Source organism: Amphiura filiformis, chromosome 3 (assembly GCF_039555335.1).
Source record: "Amphiura filiformis chromosome 3, Afil_fr2py, whole genome shotgun sequence".
Lineage (NCBI taxonomy): Eukaryota > Metazoa > Echinodermata > Ophiuroidea > Amphilepidida > Amphiuridae > Amphiura > Amphiura filiformis.
In genome coordinates, this window is record NC_092630.1 from 12,858,162 (window position 1) to 12,873,699 (window position 15,538).

The 15,538-nt window shown below is 44.2% G+C and overlaps 1 protein-coding gene across 1 annotated transcript in view; it reads right to left on the bottom strand.

The window, feature by feature from the left end:
• The window catches only part of LOC140148054 (uncharacterized), a 33,760-nt gene that overhangs the window by 13,745 nt on the left and 4,477 nt on the right, over window positions 1-15,538 (bottom strand). Inside the window, 1 exon segment of the mRNA XM_072169900.1 lies at window positions 44-179. Coding sequence (XP_072026001.1) covers window positions 44-179 — 136 coding nt within the window.

The window sequence follows — 15,538 nt, forward strand, 5'->3', positions numbered from 1 at the left end:
ATTTTCAACAAATTCTCCATACGCATATGGTTGTTATGTTTACCTGTGACTGGGCCAACACTGCCCTCTCCCATCCTCTTCAATTCTTTCCGAAGCTGTGCATCTGATAAGTCCTCTACCTCCTCCAACTTGTCCTCAAATTCCCTATCCAATGCTTTATTTCTGCTTACTGATCGCCTCTGAAATTAAAAATTAACCAATCAATTACTTTCAAATGTACTTTAACTGCCAATTATGAATCTTAATAACTTTCATCTAGTAAAAAATGACATCACCACTCACCAGCTCTGTGATACCCGAATTGTAAAAATAATGTCATGAACCTGCAGCAGTCTACATTGCGATTTGACCCCGATGACCCTAAATGACCTTGACATTTTTGTCTTGCTATGTTGGTCGTTCTACCCAAATTCATGACCCTGCAACAATCTATGGCGATTTGATCCTGGATGACCCCAAAATGACCTTTTACATTTTGTCTCGCTACTTCGGGCGTTCCCACCAAATTTCTATTTTGCGACAATACATGTATAGGGGAGATTGGGGTTAGTTGGAACGCGGGGTAAGTTGAAACATTGTATTTTTTTCTGACACAAAAAATTAATTTGGTAAAATACTGGCACCTAGTAATAGGTATTAGTAAGGGTCATCCACCAAATTAGCAAGAGCACTGATGCCCCACCAGTGTTGGCTTGGGAAAGGAATATCTGTTTTTTGACTTACTGACTAATTTTTATACCCCTCAGAAAAGATGCGTTATCTCCATGTTGTTTGAAGATTCAGGGGATTATTTTTTGAGTATCATAAGCACTAGTAGTAAGTCCCAGAATAATGTTAAATAAAAGTTTTATTGTATTTCTTATTTTGTGTAATGAACTTTGAAATGTAAAAATAGGCATCGTGTTTAGTTGAAACTTTTGAGGTGGGGTTAGTTGACACGTCAAATCGCATAGAAAAATATGGTTAAAAATTTGACTTTTTAAAAATTTGTAACATGTTTACCATTTCTTCAATATTGCTTTATATGGTTAAAAAGCAATAATACAAGCAAAAAGTGCACACAGAAAGTACAGTTTATAATATTTTAGGCTTCTCATATTTTGGTCCATGGTGACACTCGTCACCTTGTGTCCAAAGTATTGACCCGCACTCCCACATATTTATTTATTCATTTTGTTCACACTGATTGTATGTTAAAGGGTGCCTTCAAGGGAAGTATAACCCTAACAACACAATAATAATTATTTTGAAATTTTTACAAGCCGTGTTTCAACTAACCCACCCTATGTTTCAACTTACCCCAGGGGTGGGGTTAGTTGAAACACTTTTTTTCAAATTTTCAAATTGGATTATATGAATAATCATAAGCAGGTCCAATAAAGTTTAAGGCTGTATTTGTAGCATGTATGTATATGTTTATACTGATTAGTGTTTCTTGAAAGTAATCGGTTTGCGTTAAAAAGATGAATTTGTGAAAAATGTTTCAACTAACCCCAATCTCCCCTATATGGCGATTTGACCCCAGTGATTTAATATATTTTGAATTTGAAGACTGCCAATTGCCACCCTTCCACCAAATCGCATCATTATACACCTTACCAGTTCCGAGAAATCAGGCATTCCAAGCAATAAAAGACAACAAACCTGATCCATTATATAATTAGCACAGAATCACCCGGAGAATCACACAGAAATTTAGTACACAGCATCACCATATCCCTGTTATTTCTCCTAGTAGTTGTTGCCCAGTCCGTGCATATAAAATCTAGATCATGAACTACATTTACGCAACCAACCAACACTATGTTTTGAGCACGAGTCATATGTTTATAGAAAGGTTATTTTTGTGGTGGTATTTTTTAGCAATTTCTACATGCATGGCTCTATGTATTATTTAATTTATTTTTCTTCAGCACTTTCAAAACACTCAGGACTACAAATTGTATTAAGAAGGGTACCGGTACACAAAATGTTCAGATCATCAGATGCTTTTATATTGATCATACTTTGTCAAAAAAAATCCAAACAAAACAAAAATAACAGTTTGCAAAAAATCCCCTAAATTCATGGATTGCATGATTGCCAGTGCTAGAGCCAGACACGATGGATGAAATTCCCTGTCATGTACTATATTTATGCAACTCGACACTATGTATGTAACTATGTATGCCTTTAAGGAGGCTGTGTACTCTCAGACATGCATGTAGTAAAAGTGCAATAACTTTGGAATTATTCGCATAAGACATATAAAAGTATACATTTTTATGAAGGCAAGACATCAATAAATCTTAATATAAATACAGATTTGGGGTAAAAACAACAATTATGAAGAAAATCACAAAAAAGTGAGTTTTTGGCAATATTTGTTAGGTACATCATAACAAAAAAACACTCTTTCCAAAATATCAAATTTTGTTTTTAGCTCAATCTTGAGGCTCCATTCCAAAAACGTTTTTTTAATTTTTTTGATATTGGCCTTATTTTTTGAGATATTGACCATATAAGGCATCAAATTGAACTTTTTAAAATTCACAAACACCTATTTGCACAAAATGATGCCTTAAATCGGAAATAGACCAAAATATAAAAAAACGAGGAAACCGTTTCTTGAGTCGATCATGCTTTTTACGATGATCACATTTGCTTACCTATAGATGCTGTATTTATTGAGTTATCGTGTACCTAAATCGTCATTTTACCGAGAAAATGAACATTGAAATAATGGCCGTTGAAGTTTAAAGTGGTCACATTTTGCACTTTCATCAAATCTCGCAGGAGAATGCGGCAGTTTTTATTTTCTACCTTACATTACATAAACATCGGGTAAATCCACGGCCCCTTGAGAAGTTTGAGCAAAATCCATTCATAACTTGATATTTAAATCGGGGAAAGAACTTGAAAAATCCCACATTTTATCAGCTAAAACGGAGCCATTTGACCACTAGGTTTTTGTGCTTCCGTGGTGTTTCCATAAGATGCGCCGCGCATGCAGATAAGCGTCGCGTATGCGGAGCGTATTTGTGCGATATGCAATACGCAACGCGATGCGTTGTTGCGCGCGTGTACCCTGCTGGTACAACAAAGATTTTCTTTCCTTTTCAATTTCAAACACCAGTGGAATAGTGAAATAAAATCCTTAAAATATTGCAGTTTGAGTTTACAAATCTGGATTTTCATTCCTCGTATTTATAAAAAACATAACAAAGTACAAACATATCAAAAAAACTCAATTTTGCGAAAGAAACAATGTCTAGAGTACACAGCTGCCTTAAGGTTATATTTGTGGTGGTATTTTTAAATGCATGGCTATATTTAATTCATTTTTCTCCAGAACTTTCAAAACACTCAAGACTACAAATTGTAGAAGAGTACCAGTCCGCACAAAAACTGTTCAGGTGGCTTTACATTGATTGTACTGCACTTTTGTCAAACACACAAAAACAAAAATAACAGCTTGCAAAAATTCCCCTAAATTATAACAGGGAAAATTTTCCCAAAATAACCATTTTATCATTATTATGTTTTCAGAATCTTTTCTTGGTCAAAAATGTGATATTTGGTCAAAAATGTGACTTTTGGTCCAAAATGTGTGATTTTTGGTAAAACATGTGATTTTTGGTCAAAAACATAATTTTTGGTATAAAATGTGATTTTTTTGTCAATTGTTGTCGATTGTTGTTGAAAAATGTGATTTTTGATCAAAAATTTTTTGGTCAAAAAATTGTAGAAACAAAATTTTGGGGGAAAAAGTGAGCCTATCAAAAACAGTCCAAGTTTTGAGTCCAAGTGTTGATTATATTTGACTTTTCTAAACATGTTGAAAATATTTTGAAATTCATTTAAGGTCATTAAGGGGCACAGAGGTCGGTATACACAAGAGTCGCATAAGTTTACATGTTCACGTAACCTCCTTCAACTCATTTGCATAGAACTGGATACCAGAATCGTATTCTGATTCGTCGTGCCTTCTAACCTGTTCTAATTAGCATACTTTTGGATACCTCCATATTTGGTATACCTAATTAATTATTTATACCTCTATGTTGTTTACATATAGTGACGTCATTAGAGCTGGTCACTTCGTCAAACATCCGACGAACGAACGTTTACAGTTTTCTTTTAATTACTGTTATATCGTGAAATACCATATAGCTGAGGTGTTAGTCCAATATGCATAGGAAAATATTTCTTGCGATGACCCATGTTCACATTGGCTAAATAAGCTGTATTTTTAGCTGGAAAGGGGCCGACGAGTCGGCCATTTTGTTTGCAAAAGGCATGTTCTTCTCCAGCGTTACCGGAAGTGGCAGCACCAGAACAAATGACGTCATTTCTGGATTTCAGCCGAACGGTTACGTTCACTGCCGTGCATCAGTATAGGCATCAAGCGTATCTAGGTTTTACTAAAGTAAAACATCTTTGTTAAGGGGCAATAAAGGGGTCAAAGGTCAAGTTTTCAAAATGCTTCAAGTGAGCTGAAATTATTTAAATGCAATGATCCTTATGAAATTCTTAACATATTTTAAATATTTTAAAATTCTTTTAAGGTCATTAAGGGGGTCATACAGAGGTCAAAAGTCAAGTTTTCAAAATGCCAGCTTCTCACGATCAAGGTATATTTAAAAACGGCAATTGATAAAACAGTCTTATTAAAATCAATACTATCCTGCACAGTATTGCATGCTGCTTGATCAGATCGTCACAGTCATCCGCCTAACTTACCTCGTGCCCTTGCAAAGGGCACAGTTGCTCTAGTTTATTTAATATTCTTTGCTTTTCCTCTTTCATTAACACCACTCGGGCGGCCATACCTTCGTAGCATTTTGAGATTATGTCCATTACAGACTCCGGGTGACAGTGGTATAGGCCTATCACAATATAATCCCGAAGCCACATGGTTCAGCTATGGTGCGGTTATCGCTCTAGTTTAAGTTAAATAATCACCTTTTTACACAAAATAATTTCCATGTGAAAAAACCTACTTGAAAATTTTGTGATCATGCCTACATTTTGTACCATAGCCTAGGGCGGCGGCCATTTTAACAATCTCGTTCAATTAGAACATTTTATTATCTTTTTAAACTTTATTTCACATGTTACAACACTCTAAACAAAACTCTAAAATATTATTTCATTTGTTTCTATTTTGAAATGTTTAGAAGTGGTTTTAAATTTAATAAAACATTGTGAGACAGAAATGAAAGTTAGTGAAAACTCATTTGCATGATTGGTTACTACATTATCTAGGCCTATTTTCAAAGCAGTATCCATGGATAAACAAAAATAGACACCAATTTCCCAATTTTCTGGCGAGTTTTATGTGATTGTGAAAGTGCAATGCTTTGTGGAATTTATATGATCATTGTAATGATACATGTATGAGGCCATTTTGATGATGTTTCAAGGTAAATAATATATTCAAATTATGACGTGGTCACAAAATGAATTTTGAGGTGAATTCTGTAATGGAAGTTGCTCGAGTTGGGTTGTCAAATTGGGAAACCAGTTCCGACTTGTGCAAATTTTCAGAGGCATATGGTCATTTTCACAGTAAAGGGTGTAACTTTTGATTTTTAGGGTCAAAATTTCAAACCACTTAAATATGTTTCTGTTTACTGTAATCATGCATAGAAGCAACTTAAATTCCAGTAAAATAGTGTTTCAAGGCTTAATTAAACCTTTTGATTTCTGATAAAAAATTTGACATTTCCATAACATTTTGGTTAAAATCTAAGAAAAAATGTATTTTACATAAGCTCGGAAAATTATGACATGAAAGCTGGAATGCATGTGAAATCCCATTCCAAAGTATGTCAACAGATATAAGTTAAATTTTATACCATGTTTTGCTATGTTTGTAATTGCAATTTTGAAAATTTTTAACATCAAGGGTCATTTGCAATGGAAATTTCCCAACCTTAAACATATTTTTTAAGTTTTAATTGGGTTCCTAAAATAATTTAAATGTCTAACTTCATGTACAAATACTACTTGATGAAAGGAACCTCCCAGCCAAGTTTCACAGAAATTGGAGTTATTTTTTAGAATTGGCAATTCAAGCGATTTGTGTTTCGGAGGCTTCAGTTAACAACACAGGTGATCATAAAAGGAAATATTTATAGTTATAAGTAACCGACGGATGGAGGTACAAGATTGGCCAGCATCTGATAAGGATCGGGAGAGTGGGTAGCATGGTAATCGCGAGGTCAAACTATTTCCCCCCCTCACGGCCGGGAAACAGAAAGACTACGTGAACAGACAAAAACCCCTGAACTGAAAGTTCAGTGGTTAAGAATAGAAACACTGGTTCTTACCATGTTGGAATTCTGATTGTCCGCCAAACACCTGATACCCAACCACCATATTATCTCCATAGAATAGCCCTGGAGAACTTATCGCCTGAGTCGTTGGTTTACGTTTTTGTAGTAAACCGTGGAAAAGGACGACGGGTTCTTCCAAGACACAGCCTGACAAATCTCTTCTATGGGGACCCCCCTATGGTAGGCCCACGAAGATGAGATAGATCTGGTTGAGTGGGCCTTGGGGCGGCGTCTTTGCCGCCCCGAGTCCACCAACACCTGGACCAGCCACCGTGCCAGAGTCTGTTTAGCGGCTGGACCGTGCGGTTCTGCGTGAGTGATAAATAAGCGGTCATGAGCCCCTCTTAAGGTTTGTGTTCGGCCAAGGTAGTGCTGTAGCGCCCTCACCGGGCACCACAACCTGTCTTCGACTATTGACGAACCCTGCCCAATATTGGGGAGGAAGAGGGCGAGTGTCGGAATGTACTTCGCTCATTTTTTTGCAAGGAAATCCGGCGAAGAAACAGCGTCGCTCCGTTGTTAGTAAATACGGAGGCTGACTTGAGACTGCGTGCAACTCTGAGCAGCGCCGTCCCGAAGCCAACGCCAGAAAGAAAGGCCGCCTTAAGAGTGGCGTATTTAAGGGTCGCTTTTGACAGGGGCTCAAAGGGGACCCTTAATATACTCCAAGACTGTGTTGAGGTCCCATGGAGGGACCACCTTCCTTTCAAGGCGGGCGCTCGTTGAACATACCGTCGAGAAGAAGACTTAGGGACCCATCTGAATTGATAGTCGACCCGTCTCCGAATCCTCAATGAATCGAGAGAATGGCTGCCGTATAGTTGGCTATCGTTGCCTGCTGAAGCCCTGACCTGAACTTTTCTGTCAGAAAATCTGCCACTAGAGGCACAGGGGCTCTAGTGGAGATGTATTCTCTCATCGCACCATGCGTAGTAGGGAGCCAAGCGCTGACTATACGTGCGGAGGGTAGACTCGCGTCTACCCCGGCGATGAGAAAGCAGCTTCTGATGAAAAGCCTCCCTCCGCCCGACGTTCCTGATAAGGGCCATGCAGCTAACTGCAGGTGCTCTAGTGGTAGACTTGGTACCTCTCCTCCGGGCATCCGGAGTAGCTTTGGTAACTCGGGGAGTACTCGCGGCTGAGCCGCTAGTAGATCCACCATCGGTCGAAACCACAGGTGTTTCGGCCAGAACGGTGCTATCAGAATGACGTTGCAATCCTCCCTCCCGATCTTGGTCACCACCCTTGCGAGCAGTGAGATCGGGGTGAAAGCGTAAGCAGTCATTCCTCCCAGTCTCACGGACAGAGCGTCCACGGCGAATGCCTGTGGGTCTGCGACCCTTGAGCAATACACCGGCAGCTGATGATTTCGATGAGATGCGAACAAATCTATCGAGGGGTGGTACATCACCTCGAAGATCGTCTGGGCGACCTGCGGAGCAAGGGACCAGTCTGTAGGTCCCGACACCTTTCCTCGTGACAGATCGTCCGCGAGGATGTTGGTGACTCCCGCTATGTGCATCGCTCTCAACGTAATCTGCCTGGCCTTGCACCACCCTATCAGGCGTAAAGCGTGCAGGCATAACCGTGGTGACCTGGTGCCCCCTTGTCTGTTGAGGTAGGCCACCACGGTTGTGTTGTCTGTTTGGACAACGATATGAGATCCACGATCACCTTCTCGAAATGCTGGAGAGTTCTCTCCACTGCCCAAAGTTCGAGAAGGTTGATATGGAACTCCGTCTCCGTGGCCGACCATAGGCCCGAGACTGAGTCCCCGTGGATGTGGCCCCCCCAGCCCAGCTTTGACGCGTCGGTCGTCACTACGTGACGCACCGCTGGTGCAGGAAACCTGACACCTTGAGTCAAATTGGGCTGATGGGTCCACCACCAGAGTTCCTCTCGCGCGATCTCCGACATCGAACCGCGAGGGATATTGGGTGACGACTGGGCCTGTAAAAGGCTAGAAGGTGTAGTTGTATAGGCCTCATGTGAAAGCGGCACGATGCGTGCGAGGTCTACCATACTGGCCATAAGGCCCAAAACCTTCATCCATGCCACAGCGGGTGCCCCTCTGACTCGGCCAAGAGTCGGGCACACCTCGCCATGTTCGTCACCCACGCGGGTGAGGGCACCGCGATCCCTCCTTGAGGTTGATCTGGGCCCCTAAGAATAGTGGTGTCTCGCGTCGGGACCAAATTGGATTTCTTGGCGTTGATCAGAAATCCCAGGTCCCGCACCGTCACGGACTACTAACTCCACGAGACACTGTGTCTCCAGCGGGTGCGTCCGTAAATGAACCAATCGTCCAGGTAGCAACACATGTTGACTCCCCTGCGCTTCAGATGCGCTGCCACCGCCCTGACCAGGAGTGTAAACACTCTGGGGAGGTGGACAAGCGAATGGCAGGCATCGAAACTGGTAAGTTTGACCCTGTACCTTGAAGCGTAGAAACCTCTGATCTTGAGGTGCGATCGGAACATGCAGATATCCGTCCGAGAGATCTAGCGATGCCGCCCACATACCCTTGATGGGGCAGGCTAGCACCGGCGAGTCTCCATTCTGAACCTCTTGGGCCTGATGAACTCGTTCAGCGGCTTGAGGTTCAGAATGAGCCTCAATCGCCGGTCTTCTTTGGAGCCAGAAAAAGCGTGCTCCAAAACCCCTTGGTGAAAGGGGGTAGACCGGGACAATCGCTTGCTTCGTGAGAAGCTGAGTGACCTCTGACAGTAGTGCCCGGCGCTGGGGGCCGTCTGGCGGCACTACCGTGGACCTCTGAATCGTGCAGGCGCCGAGGGTGGCTGGTAAATTCCAGCCTGTAACCCCACTGACCACTGACAATACCCAGGCGCCGGTGAGATGGCATGCCATCTCTGGGCGTAATGCTACAGCGGCCGCCCACAGGGGAATCCCTGTGGAAGTCCAAACCTGCCGGCATGGACTGTCGACCGCCCGTGCCCTCAGGACCGATCTGGTTTGCCACCCTTAGAAGAACGGCTCTTCTTAGGGGCTTGCCATCTGGTCCAGCACTACTCTTGCGCTTCCCAGTTTTTTGGGAGGTGCTGGAGTAGCCTCGGGCTCGGTGTAGTCTGTGGTGCGCGCGTCCTGCTGAAGCCGGAGCTGGCGCTGAAGAACGCTTAGAAGACTTCTTCTTCTTGTGCTTCTTCTTCGCCTTTACTGCCCTTCCCTTGGTCAGGGCAGCCTCCGACTTCTTCAGAGTGCTCTCATTGGTGGCCTTCTTTGCCCGGTCCTCAACCGTGGCGCAAAAGGCCTGTCCAAAGAGTAGCCCCTGTCCCACCGAGTCTGACTTCTTCATTGCATCAGCAAAGTCGAGCCGTAAGTTGACTGGAGGGACAGACAGGCATTCTCCGGCGGGCGAGATGACATCCTATGGGCTAGGCCCATAGAACTCTCGTTGAGGTTAGCTGTTAGCACCGCTAACAGATTAACCTCGCGGAAGAGTTCGGCGTTGCCCGTGGTCGTTAAGCTACCTTCCTACCGAGGTGCTCGGCAAGCGTGGTAGCGACGCTAGAGACTCTGATAAGCGGCGTGCTCGCTTATCGATGAGCTTTAGCTCCTCCTCCCACTGGGGAGAAGCGACCCGTCGCGCTTGGCCGCTAGCGCGGCGCTGCAACGCGTCTGGATCCATGTCAGGGACCCTGAGGTAGGCTTCGTAGTCCTCCTGCGAAACACGCAGTGGACGCGCGCAAGCACGCGGCGGCGAAGCTCCAGCGAGCCTGACAGCCCGACGAAACCTACCCTTGAGGTCCGCCGGGAATGCAAGTGCGGGCGACCCTTGTGTGGACGCCGCTAGCTGGGCATCCTACTGAAAAAGATGCCCTGGTCCTCCTGAACGGACTCCTCCTGAGAGAAAGCCAGGCCCAAACCTTGGGCCACACGGCTCATCACCTCAGCGGTGTCCGCAGGCAGACCATTGCTAGCGAGTTCCTCACGGGAAGCGGGGAAGGATACCTGAAGCTAGCTGCACAGTCTCATCAGACTGTGAGTCGCTACTGGTTTCATCTTCCGACTCCTTTCCCTCGCCTTCAGACTCTGACTCACTCTCTGATGAGGAAGAGATCTGACGACGGGCATCTGAAGGTGGACAGGGAGGTGTCGCCACCGTGTGGCTAGCCAACTGAACACCAGCAGAAGAGGGAGTACTCCCGCTAGACCCCGAGATGCTAGCTATAGCCCCCCGGGATCCGCACGCTCTCGCTGCTGTCGCCCTAGCCATAGCAGTGTGCGGCCTACCCTGAGCTGTATCAGGGTTAGCCCCGCGCCGCCCGGGTTGGGTAACAACTGGTGGTACTGCTTGCCCAGCGCTAGGCGGCACTTGCCACGGTGGAAGACCGTGGAAGAAACCACCCTGCGGCGGATACCACGGGGCATACCCTGTTGGTAGCTGACCCTGAAAGGATCCGCCACCAGGGAAACCCCATGGAGCGGCAGTACCAGTACCGCCTCCCCCTGTTGCCACAGAGACTGTGGTAACCAGGGCAGTACTGCGGTACCTGCGTGGTTGTAGCGTAGGTGCCCGGTAGGGCTCCGGCTGCGCGCACCACTGTACCCATGCCTCACAGCGTTCCCGCTAGAGGATCAAGCCGTGTGTATGGGTACCCCGCTATACTGGCTGTCCCTTGGCTAAAAGGAGCTTGCCTAGTATCACGGGTAGCTGCGCGTGTATACCCTCGATCAGTCACCTCGCTACCTGAATAGGCAGTATCAATCAATGGAGCCATGCTCCGCTGAATAGATAGTGATCGATCATAAGAGGGTAATTGACCCATTGACTGTAATGGATCACCCACGCTCTGCTGGCTCTCGAGGACATAAGTGGGTTGTTGATCAGCCAGGCTGTTCAAACTACCTACCCTAACCTCTTGAGCCTCGCCCAAGGTCGCTGTGTGTGGCGGACCACTCACGGCAGCTATGGGCGCGTGCATAGTGGCTACCACTGAAGTCAAGCCGTAGCTTCGTCTCGGTAGCTGCCACTGTTTGCACTTGGGTCGCTGTCCCGTGAGAGACTGCGAGCCCAACCCCGGTATAACCGCTAGCCAGTCCCGGAGGACAGCCGGCAGCCATTCCAGGCCCAGGGAATCACTCGGCGGTCCCACCATGGAACGCTGCCGTGTGACAACCCCAGTTGGTTCTGCTAAGACTACACCTGAAGCGTTAGCCCCGGTATCGTCTCTGCTAAACCCATGCACGCTTTCATTCGACCCTTGCGGGAAGCGAAAAGGCGTGCTGCGTGCGTGGATCAACCCAGGCAAGCCGGGTTCCACTGGCACGCTGCGTGCTACAGCCCGGCCGAGCCAAGTCCGCTGCACGCTGTATGCTAGGATTCAACCCAGGCAAGCCGGGTACCCTTGGCATACTGTCCGTCGCCGGCTACTTCATGCGGTGCTAGACCCGCTGTTAAGCCAGCAATAGACGGGTGTCCACCTGCAAGAAGCTCGCTAGAGATCTCACTGGTAGACTGGTACTGCGCCTGTTAGGGCAAGTACCGCCTGCTGCCTGCTACTAGCTTAGGCGTAAAGTCAGTGCTTTCGCTGGCTGCTTAGGCCTTCGGGCTCGCTAGCAGTCCCGGAGGGTCCGCCTGCTTGCCCGGGACCGGAGCCCCAGAGGTTACCTTAGCGTGGCCCTTGCCGGCCTCGCTAGTACCTACCATATCAATCTTACCTGTAGGCTTCTGTTTCTTAGTCTTCGTCTTCTGTCTGTGTCGAAGACCTAAACGAGCGCTACTTTCTAAATCCTCGAAGTGGATGTCCGATAAGCCTATGCAAAAGGAAGCACACTTATTTGATTTAGAGCAATCCCTGTGGGAGTAGCAGAGTGGATGCGGGTCCCACTCTGGTACAAGGGAAGGGCATGATTGACAAGGCCTAGACATTGTAGTAATCGGGAGCGTACAGCACTACCCCCGAACACAAGCTCAAGCCCAATAAACAGACCCACACGCACAGTGGCTGGCGCTGATGTAGTGGTATGATATAAAAATATATATACAAAGGGATGAAAAACTGAAAACCTTTTGGGGAAGATTTGTCAGGCTGGTCCTTCGAAACCCACAAACTCTTAGCAGTAACTCGTCATCAGACGCTGCGTACTGAAAGATATAACGATAGAGCACACCATAAACATAGCGATAATCACTCACCATACATGTATACACAGTACTGTACAAACATCTATTGTAACTTACTGGACTGTTATAGATGTTTTACATGAGAACAAAAAATAAAATGGCGTCCTAAGGGCGGCCATTTTAAAATGTGTCCCGTATATGAGCGGAAACACACATACAAGCTAAGTTTTTGGATCGTTTTTGTCACTTTTCTAGCCGAAAAATGTCGTCAAAACTATCTCCCTAGCGACTATACTGGTTGGTTTTTACCTCAGTGTAACAAACAAACTGTATATCTCGTCCTTTGGTTCGTAATGATACTTAGCGTTGGTAAAGAAAAATCCACACGTCTATCTCATCTAGAAACCAAGGAGGATAAGGGGTGATTATCGTGTGTGACGTCACCGAATGGGTGAGTCCACTCGGGGGATCGGGGTTTTTGTTATTTATTCATTTATGTGGGACAAAATGACTATTGGTTTTTCCGCATCTCGGGATCGATGCAAGAAGTATCTTAATCAACATCGGAAGCGGTAAGATCGACCGTGTACTGAGTCCATACAGTCTGAAGTCCGGCTCTTTGCCGATGATTGTGTTATCTATAGGCAAATAGTTCACAATCATGACCATGTTCAACTCCAGGATGACTTAAACACACTTGTCAAATGGCAGAATGATTGGCAACTACATTTCAACATCCAAAAATGTTTCATCATGAGGATCACCCATGCACGTTCCACTAAAATGTTTGATTACAAACTAGGAGACAGCATTTTAGAAGAGACAAAATGCCATCCCTACCTAGGAGTTGAGATTTCCAACAATCTTTCATGGTCAAATAACATCAACCGCAACACATCATCTTCAAACAGACAATTAGGATTTGTTAGAAGGAACTTATACTCTTGCACCAAACAAATCAAACAAAATGCCTACATGTCACTTGTGCGTCCCCACATTGAATATGCCAGTTCAGTGTGGGACCCCCATCCAAAGGACTTAAGTAACCACATTGAGACGGCGCCGCGTCGCGCCGCGCGCTTTGCTATGAATGACCACCAAAGAACTAGTAGTGTCACTAACATGCTGAAGGAGCTGGATTGGTGTTCTCTTAAAGATCGTAGACGTAGAACAGCCAATAGGTTAACCATCCTCCACAAGGCTAGAGAGGGTTCTTTCCTCCTGCCCCTACCAGTCGACGACCTCCTTCTGCCGGTCCAACGTCCTTCTAGGCACTCCCATCACACCGCTGTTCTCACCAAGTAACTGAGTTCACGCGTGACATCATATCCGCTTATTATTTCCCGCGCAAACTGATTGTTATTTTTGCTAAAAGTGCCGCACAGTCATAGCAGGCGCGGATCATACCTCATAACAGGAATTAAGCCTCGAGATTGCGTTTTACCGTCTACATATTTTGTTATCAATAACAATGTTGATTTAATTATTGAAGTTTGGTGGCTTTATATTTTTTTACTTAATAAACTTTCTGATATCTAATATTCTTCTTTAAAAGAAGAATTTTGTTGATTTTTTTGATATTTTTACACAAAACCACAATATTTATCGCTTTATTTTTATCATTGGCGTGGTTTAGCCGACAGAAATTTTGACGTTTTTATTAAAAACACCCTTTTAACTTCACTATACAGTTCTGAAACCCGGTAGCAGATTTTATTTTCTTGCACGAATCGTAGATCCTTAGGCCTCATAAGTCACAATGCACGCAATGTACACTGTTTAACCACGCACGTTCATGCCTAAAAAAGCTAAACCTACCGTCATCACTGATCCCAGTAGGCCTATTTATTATTGATTGTTTTATTATTGTTGATGCTACATGCTAGCCATGTGCGTATTGACGAGTTATGTACCACATCTGGGGAGTGCGGGTGCAGCCGAATACCGGCCCTGCAGCCAATCAGAGAAGATTCTCTGTCTGGCCCGATGTTGCAAACCTCAGACTAGACGCGCACATGTGTATTTTTTGCAAAATGCAACGTGACCGTACGGGAATGATCACAACGCAATAACACGCTAACGTTTTTGCTTTTGGGAGTTTGCTATGACAGAAAAGCTGAACCATGAAACACATTTTTTGCAGTAAACACGCTCTTTATCAAGTGGAACTCTTAAATGGAAAGTTTGTTTGCCAACTGCTTTCTTGGAAAGATCGCGGAAAGTCAAGAAGTATAAATTCATTGCATGAATGGATTCCAGTGCAGTGCATGATCGGGATATAAGCCTATAAAAAGCGGTGGATTTTAACTGTGGAATATTATTTATCTAGATAGGCATATGAATAAGCAGTTTTCCAATCAAGTGAAGTAATATTATTTGAAATACCGGAAATACCATGGTCACATTTTGATCATTCTATTGTAGGCCTACCTCTGGAATGAGGATATGCAAGCCTACGGAAGTAAACCTAGACTTGTTTTCTTATCTTTGTTCATGACTTTGTTTTGACTCAATCGGGTCATGGATGACAAAATGCATGATGGTTTGTTTGATTGTGACAATGGTAAGTAGAAAATACTTTTTGGAGCTGTCATTGTTTCATTGTTGTTTTCTTTCTTATGTCTTGGCTTGACCTCCTTAATTACTAATTAGGATCTAGGCCTAAGAATTTGCAACTGGTAGCATCTTTTTTTTTAATTTCTTTTTAAGCCTAGGCATGCTAGGCCTAAAGTCATCATGCCATGCATGCGGATGTCATAATTTTCGGCATGGTGATGCCTGGCGGTGTTCAATCAAAAAGTTATTTAACATCTTCCGAAGCCTGTGATAAAAATGTACGATACCCATATTGGAAAAGGAGTTTGGTCATTTAACAAAAGTGATTTTTTTTTGGCACAGGCCTAATCATGATAATAATGTTTACACATGTCCGAAGTAGGCCTAAACAGCTAAATTGGATTCAGAATAATCCATAGTTTTAAAACAAAGCAATCCGGGAAAGCAATGCTTAAATGGTCGCATGTCACAAATACATGTAGGTCACCCAAAAATGGAGGAGCCGTAACATGAAAATGCTTTCTTCTCACTTCAAGTTTAGTTTATTCTAAAAGTATGATACCTATTTTAGAAAGTT